We start from the raw sequence: 8,108 nt of genomic DNA, 5'->3' as shown, positions 1-8,108 counted from the left end.
AATGGATCAGCATAATAGCTAATACCTGTAGGCTTTAAGAAGATTAGCTATACCGTATTGTCTCACTCTCACTCCAATAAGGCCCACCTCACTAATAGTGTCCAGGAAGTCCACTTTCATGCCAAATACTTACTGGCATGTTTTTTTTTTTTATTGAAAACAAATCATTCCAGCATGTTGATTCAATTGATTTCTATGATTTGTCCAAACGGCAGGATAATGAGCCATCTTTGTGTCAGTGTATTTTTGTGTCTTCTATTTGAATGGTCCTTGTTGGAAGGTGCACTGCATTATGTAATATATACATATTACATACATATCATCCATACATATATATTATATATTATGTTCCCATTCAATTGAAAAGTAGATTTATTTCATGACCACCTCCATTTTGACATTGGATTTGAACTTGACCACAACATTCACTACAAATTGTTTATTATAGAAATTCTTGATGTCAAAGTAATTGCGAAATACAATGTAAAAATGTCCTAGTAGCGGAACTGCAAAATAGCCTATATGATGAGCAAATGATTTTGAATACAGTACGAACACAATCAAACATTTACAAATGTTTACTTGCTACGAGTAAAAAAACGTTTTAGTCTGAATTGTATTCAAAAGTCCCATTCTTCATTTTGTCCTCAAGGAGGAGCTAAAGATAAGCAAGTCACTAAAAGTGTGTTAGTGTGTTCAACAAGACCACTTTACCAACTACTTGTTTAAATGTTCAATAACATATTTAGAAATTATTACATTAGTGTCCAGATATATGAAATTTCCACTATATTGATAGCCTTGTGAATGTGTTTTGGAATACAGTACAACACACATTAACAGTATTATTTCAAGACATATGCCAACTTAAACAGGGCACAGTAGAAAGCGATACTGCAGCATTACACTGAGCACCACAAAAATGATGTAGAGAAGCAGCATGATGAAACCCAGCACCTTGTAAAGTTTCCATTTACAGGAAACGATGGAGATGATGAAGAAGAGGAGCACCGCTAAGAGCAGTGCAATGGCACAGAAAAGCCCGTCACTGCTGACGGCCACGGGATCCAAACCGTGCATGAGCGAGTGCAGGAGCCATGGGAGCGGCAGACTTTCCAAAGATGGATGACAGGAACTGTGTCAATAATCCAGTTGAAGTAAAGTAAAACATTGGAGATGATGACAAAATCTCACCACATTGTGATGTTAAAAATGTTATTGCCAATAAACTGGACACGGCCATGTCGCTAAGGCCTTCACAGGCCACTATAACGCTGGTGATGATGTAGCCAGGACAGTCAGGCCCATGATCGCCGCTGGGATGCGGAAGGTCTCGCTGACCTGTGAAAACAAACAAGATTCAGAATTTGGACTATATTTGTAATGGAAAAGTATTGTTTATCTGCTATGCAAAAATGCACTTCTACAGAAGCTGACCTGATGGGCCCACCACACCATGAGATAGGAGAAGACTGAGATCCATAGAATGGAACTCAGTAGTGTGACAGCAAAGAATTTTCCGTAATTCTACAGGACATAAAATATTACAGTCACATTTACTAGTGATATGGCGGCCATAATTAGAGAAGACTGACCTTGGAATGGCTTCTTCACAAAAGGCGGCCTCTGCCTGCCTCCAGTTTAAAGGGGAAGTCAACCCAAGAATATGGAGGGGTCAAACCAGAGGGTCATGGTTTGAGTCCTGTAGTGGACAAAATAAAACGGAGATGATACTCTGTTAAAATTGGAGAACAATTTTGGAAAAAAATAATGTAATTGCAATTTTCCCCTTAATATTGTGAGTGCAATCTAATATGGGATGTTTCCATACGTGTGTATAGAGATCATCAGGTACGTGTGCCTTGGGAAGTTATACGGCAATTATTTTGACCCCAAAAAAATCTGATAAATGTTTTATTTAACAATGCCAACCAACAGGTAAAACAATGAATTGCTCTTCCAATGGACGACAGAAGGTGCATAATTAACCTGTACTGTATATCCACTTTTTGTGCATTGTTTTGCGAAGTGGTGTGCCTTGAATTTTTTTCCCCATATGAAATATGTGCCTCGAAGTTACATTTTTGGTATTCTCTTTAAAATCACGGTGGTATTTCAGTATCACGATTATTGTGACTGAGAAAAATGAAATGTGTTTTTAAATTCAAAACATTTATTTCAGTACTGTTTTTTTATTTTTATCTTTTTATTCAAAAATTTTTTTTAAGCGGAACCTTGTATTACTTGTTGCCATCTCGGACGGGAAATTATGTGCACATATCAACACAAAAAGCACTCGATGGTTCCTAAGGGGCGAGAACGAGCTTTTGCTTAGCTTTAGCAACTAGACAACAGTTCAACACGAAGCGTTCAGTTTAGTTAATAACCTACTTGCTAAATGGTTTACTCACAACATCCCCATTTAACGGCGACAAGTTCCTACATTGTAAAATTAGCTTTTGAAAAATATGAACGCTCCCGTTAGCACATCCTCCCCATACCGATGCTAGCGTCCACGTAGCTAACGAGTCCTCAACACTGTAGCAGTAAATCATGCCTACTGTAGTGTTAATGGACGCGTCTCTGTCCATGACGAGGCCGGTGTCGCAGGACAGCAGCGAAGAGTTCCAGAGGAAGAACTTGGCCGTCCACGGGCTCAATATGTTATTCGAGCACATGGCCTCCAACTACCGTTTGGAGTTCACAGCACTTATGGCCTTCTCGTCCCTCTGGGAACTGTTAGTGCCGTTTACCAGGGATTATAACGCTTTACAGGTACACGCCAAGCGTCTTTCGTACGAGACGGTGTGGGGGGTGTTCTGTGGTTATTAATACTACTCCCTGTGCAGGACGCCCTCAGCAACCTAGAAGACTATGACAAGACGTGCGTGGAATCAGCTCTGAATGGGGTCAGCAACGTGGTGCAGCAAGAGTGGGGAAGTGCTTGTCCCTGTCAGGTATCGTAATGAAGCAGACCACCTGAAAAAGTTAACGTCTCCAGTGGTATTTACGCCATAGGGCTGTTGTTGATGTTGTTCCACATTGTGTCCCTAAGGTGGTGCTGGTGACCGACGGATCTCTCGGTATTGGAAAAGGCTCCCTGCGTCACTCGCTGCAGTCACTGAGGCACCGCGGGGACGACAAGAAGTTTCCTCTGCCCTTCCCCTTCCCGACCAAAATGTACATCATGTGTGTTGCCAACACAGAGGAGGTACCCAAGTTATCTTTATTTAATTGATGCCGTATCTTGATTTCTGTTTGGGCTCTCATCACAGTGACTCCCAGGAAACAAGTTATCATGACGGCAGAATCTAATATCAGCCCATGTCTAAAGATGACTTACAACTAAGCAGCAGTAATAATAATCCTTTTTCACAGTGAATGAATATATTACTGCGAATATGTCTGTATGCTCTGTGTGCATGTGATGCCACCATTTATGTTTAAAGAGAAGTTGCTCAAATGTTTGGAACTACCGTAGTAGCGATGCTAGTTTAGTTAGGTGGTCAACAACGTTCCATGTTATGTGTTAGCATGAAGCTAGCAAACTTTTGTCAGACAAAGTTATGTGGTTTGGTTAAATACACAACAGGTATTTGTTTTGTTTGTTCTATGTCTAGTTTTACCATAAACTTCAACTGGGCGTGTCATAAAACAGCTCAAAGCAATCACTTGGCCTTTATTTTTGAGAACTGATCACTTTTACTAACAACGCAAAACCATAAAGCATCCATTGTTGTTGTATTCCAGTTACAGTTGACAGGTGCTTTAGACAAATGGGAGGAGCTCCTTTGTCTCAGTGGAGGTGACGGACAGGTCTTCACCGTGGAGGGCCCACTGTGCATGCAGGGCGTACAAGCCATGTTTGGGTACGGCTGTTGTTATACACGGATTCACTAGTAATGCAACATGTTTACAAAATAGTTTTTTTTCGTTTTTTTCTTTGTGTATCTCCAGGAGATTAATTGACAAGGCCTACTGTCCCTTCCATGCTGTCCTGCACTGTGGGAACTTGTCTGCAGACGTTCAGGTGTTCCCTCGACCTGAGCCTGTTGTGGTGGATGAGGAGGTGGAACCTTTAGCTCGAACTGTCAATCCAGGTACTTTTGCTGCCATAAAGCTGAATACAGGCTGTATTCCAAATTCCTTGGTTAAATTCACAATTCTACAGCCTCATATAAGTATTATAATAAGATAACATTTATGAGGGGACTGTCATGACATGTAGCAGACACACATACAAAGAAAGCAAACAATAGATGACCTTGTCGTTATAAAGAGGCCAGAATGTGACGATAAAGTGCTAAGATGTTTCATCTGCTGATAACTTGGACAATGTAACAGCTGAGCAATGGACTTCAACCAGTTGCACAAGTTTGCAATGTATTAATCATACCGCTGGCAGGGAACCCGGTTTGTAACTTTCCTCCCCGTGTCGGAACTGTAATTTCAAAATCACAAATGACTTATGGTGAGCTGTAACCAAACATTGTGTTCTATTTGTTGCAGATCTGGAAATTGTGGGCTTTATTGAAATTGCTGACATTTCCAGTCCTCCTGTCATATCAAGACACTTGGTCTTGCCTATTGCTGTCAACAAAGGTGAGTGTGTGCCTGTCTGTCCCTCTGCTGTATTACCATATATTGCTTTTGGCGTCCTCTTTCACGCCCACCCTTCCACCTTCAATGTTCGTATGTTGTCCTCACTCACGTCTGCCTTTCCTCTATATTGGCAGCTTGTCGGCAGGATATGCTCCCAGTCACTAAAGCAGAGCACTCAAAGTCACACAACAACGTTTATAGATTTAGGAACTCGGTGCACACATAAGGAGATAATTTAAGATTTTTAAGTGTGCCTTATGGTCGTGAAAATACGGTACATTGACACTGACCGTGCAAGAGTATATTAATTCCTTATGCTTTTTGTTGGAATACTTTTCCCTTTAAAATATCACAATGTAAAGCTTCCATCTCTCCTGGCCTTTGTTTTCAGCTGTTTACTGACACTCATTGTGTTTTGACATTGTTTAACTGTTCCAGCACTATGGTCTCATTCGGCTTGACTTTTATCCATCCGTCCACGGGAATGTCAAACAATCTTTTTCCAATACAGTTTTTTTCACTTCTACCTGTAGCTTACTGCAACACACAATTCAGTAGATTAAAAAAAGACGAATAAGGCTTAATAAGTTACTGCAGTAAAGAATAAAAGGGCTCCTGCTTAACGATGAACTTTGACTTCATCTCAGATGTTGATGATGGTGGCACCGGTGGCGCAGACGAGCTGGAGGAGGAAGTGTCTGCCAGTCAAATGGCAGGGAAAAGTCCAAATTTCTGCGTCCTCTTACATGGCAGCCTAAAAGTGGAGGGCATGGTGGCGCTTGTCCAGTTGGGGTGAGAAAAATCTTGTCATGTTCACTGTCCAGAGTTGATTGCACAAATCACGGATTTACAAATACTGCACTGTGACACATTAGGGTGGCGTGGGAAATTACACAATTTCACTTAATTGGTCTGAAAATTACACTGTTCAACAGTAAATTTTACTCAGAGATTGCTTTGTGTCCCTAAATGTATTTTTGGCACTGATTTAAAAAAATATGTTACACAATATATAATATCTTACCTAAAACCTTACACAATGCAGATTTTACCATGTAATTACAGCTATGACATTTCAGACTAGAGAAAAAACAAGGGCAGATTTGAAATCAGCACAAAAAAAAATTTAGAAAAATGTACTTGCAACTCTAATCAAAAAATGTGTTGACAAATTACTCTTTTATAACCTAGGCATGCACACTGCAAGGAACAGCACAATGTCAATTTAATTGAAGAAAAATATGTGGAATGTATTAATGGCATTTCCAGTCTTTGTGACATTTGTTTGATGTGATTTTTCTACCGGCAAATATGTACCATGGCTCTGTGAAACGCTGATTTTGAATTGTTAAATGATGATGTTAAATAGTGAGTGGTCTCAAACCGCTTTGTTTATAACAGGCCCGAGTGGTTCGGCATGCTGTATTCGCAAGCAGACAGCAAGAAGAAATCGAATCTGATGATGTCACTGTTTGAACCCAGTACTGAGCCTCTGCCTTGGCTGGGGAAGATCTCCCATTTGGGACCTATCTCAGGTAACACCCCCAAGCAAATGTCAGCCATTTTTTCCAGTGTATTCACCTCATACTCACCTCTTGAAGCTTTGTATACTTTCACTTGTGACACACTTACCCTTCCACCACATTTGCGCTTCAAGGACAAAGGTCTTCCGGTATATGAACATAATCAGGAAGTTAATCATTAAAAGGGCATTAAATGGCATCTATGCCATATATACTTCCTGCCTTTCAGAGGCGGCGGAAAACCCCTACGGAGAGGACGACAGTAAAAGTCCTTTCCCCGTGCAGCCGCCCGTCAAACGAAGCTACGCCCAAAATGTTACCGTGTGGATTAAAGCCAGCGGACTACAGGTGAAGTTCTCCTGCTTGGTGGCCATGCTCATTAAAAGTGTCCCTTGAGGGGAATTTAAACTGAAATTCCCAAAAGGCCTTTATGCTTGAAAAGATGCCTTGGAAAGAGAAAACACAATGTGATGACTGGTGGTGAATAAAACAGTTTACTGCACAAAATTACATGTCACATGTTAGCACAGAGCTATGATTTAAATCTCCACTGTAGTAGAAGTGATGAAATTCTTCTTGATAGTAATTCATCATGTGGAATGTAGAAGGGGCTTCCATTGAAGACCTAATGGGAGCGTCATAACTGAAGTTAACTAATTCACTATCACTGACGAATTTACTTCATTCAATCCCAGGAATTTATGTATTCTATTTTTTTCAATTGTTAGGGTAAAACAGGGTCTGGAAAAAAAAAAATGTTTATGACGGATAGCACCAATTTGAGTGTTTTTATTCCCTTAAAGAAGTCAAGTCAAAAATGTTCTTGACAATATGTTCTCTGTGGCCCCGCAAATCTAACCATGAAGGTCTGATTAATGTTCAGTTTTTGGAATATGAATAAAGCAGCAAAATGTTATGTGGCCATTGTGCTACTTGCTGTTGACCGAATATGAGATCACAGGGCTCAGTTTGCAAAAGTCACATGACCAATCCCCCAAAATAGGTGAGCCGTGATTGGTTGTTACCTGAACCATTAGGTGCTGATGTAATTTTCAGTCAACAGCAAGTGGCAGTACGAGACAAAATGGCTACCGGCTGATGGATAAAAACAAGTGGATTTTTCTACTCAATTCATATTCCATAAACAATATTAATCAGAATATTTACACTTGTGATGCGCATAGGAACATATTATTGTGAAGAACATTTTTGATTTGACTTTCTTTAACTCATTCAATCCCAAAGACATATTTATGTCTTTTCACAGTCCAGCCAGTCAATCCCAATAACTTATATATTTTTTAAATGTTCGGGTAAAAGAGGGTCTGAAAATGCCTGTTACTGAATGAGTTTAAGAGAGATTTTCAAGGTCATTTTATATTCATTTTAGACTGATGTGCAAAAGATTCTGAGGAATGCAAGAAAACTGCCTGATAAAACACAGACCTTCTACAAGGTAAAAATTGCACTACATACATTCTTTTTTTTTTTTTCTTTTTTGTGAATTATCCACTGTCTTGATACTCCCAGGAGCTGAACCGCCTTCGGAAAGCCGCTTTAGCTTTTGGATTCTGGGACCTCCTCAAGGGAGTGGCCGAACTATTGGAGCGGGAGTGCACGCTGCTGCCCGACTCGGCCCACCCTGACGCCGCTTTCCAGCTCTCCCACGCAGCCCAGCAGCTTAAGCTGGCCAGCACCGGGGATTCCCAGTATGCTGCTTTTGAGCACAACATTGTCCCCATGCACACCGACTTCTCAAGCTGAGCCACACTTGACTTTGGGGGAAAATGCACTGAAACATGGACAACTGCATAGACCAATAGTGATTTTTGAACACCTTGTCACTTACAGGGACGGCTTCAAAAACCTTGTATGTGGAACAACTACAGCAAACTTCACTCCTTTGGGGGGGGAAAAAAGTTTTTATACATTGTGTTAATAAAGTTTCTGTCAAATCACTGTCAGTTACATGAAGTGTTTACA

General features: G+C 40.5%; 1 protein-coding gene and 1 long non-coding RNA gene across 3 annotated transcripts; one reads left to right on the top strand and one right to left on the bottom strand.

Moving 5' to 3' along the window:
• Positions 1-424: 424 nt before the first annotated feature.
• On the bottom strand, positions 425-2,949 carry LOC147148747 (uncharacterized). 2 transcript variants are annotated; one of them, XR_015086455.1, is made up of 5 exons: positions 2,562-2,949; positions 1,596-1,702; positions 1,438-1,527; positions 1,195-1,341; positions 425-1,111 (listed from the first exon to the last, which is right to left on the bottom strand). It is a non-coding gene; the product is annotated as an uncharacterized LOC147148747 (long non-coding RNA). The 2 variants fall into 2 exon arrangements; XR_015086454.1 differs by having other exon boundaries at positions 425-1,341.
• On the top strand, positions 2,268-8,095 carry ints14 (integrator complex subunit 14). The gene is made up of 11 exons (XM_086027961.1): positions 2,268-2,775; positions 2,850-2,957; positions 3,056-3,211; positions 3,751-3,869; positions 3,958-4,100; positions 4,510-4,602; positions 5,250-5,394; positions 6,004-6,137; positions 6,355-6,473; positions 7,516-7,581; positions 7,656-8,095. The coding sequence occupies exons 1-11, from the start codon at positions 2,554-2,556 to the stop codon at positions 7,887-7,889; spliced, it is 1,539 nt and encodes a 512-aa protein (XP_085884087.1). The 5' UTR covers positions 2,268-2,553; the 3' UTR covers positions 7,890-8,095.
• The last annotated feature ends 13 nt before the right edge of the window (positions 8,096-8,108 follow it).

This window comes from Filicampus tigris, chromosome 4 (assembly GCF_054856515.1).
Source record: "Filicampus tigris isolate MCC_2025a chromosome 4, RoL_Ftig_1.0, whole genome shotgun sequence".
NCBI classification, from domain to species: domain Eukaryota; kingdom Metazoa; phylum Chordata; class Actinopteri; order Syngnathiformes; family Syngnathidae; genus Filicampus; species Filicampus tigris.
Note: the sequence above shows the minus strand (reverse complement) of the source record. Positions and strands in the feature narration are given on the sequence as shown.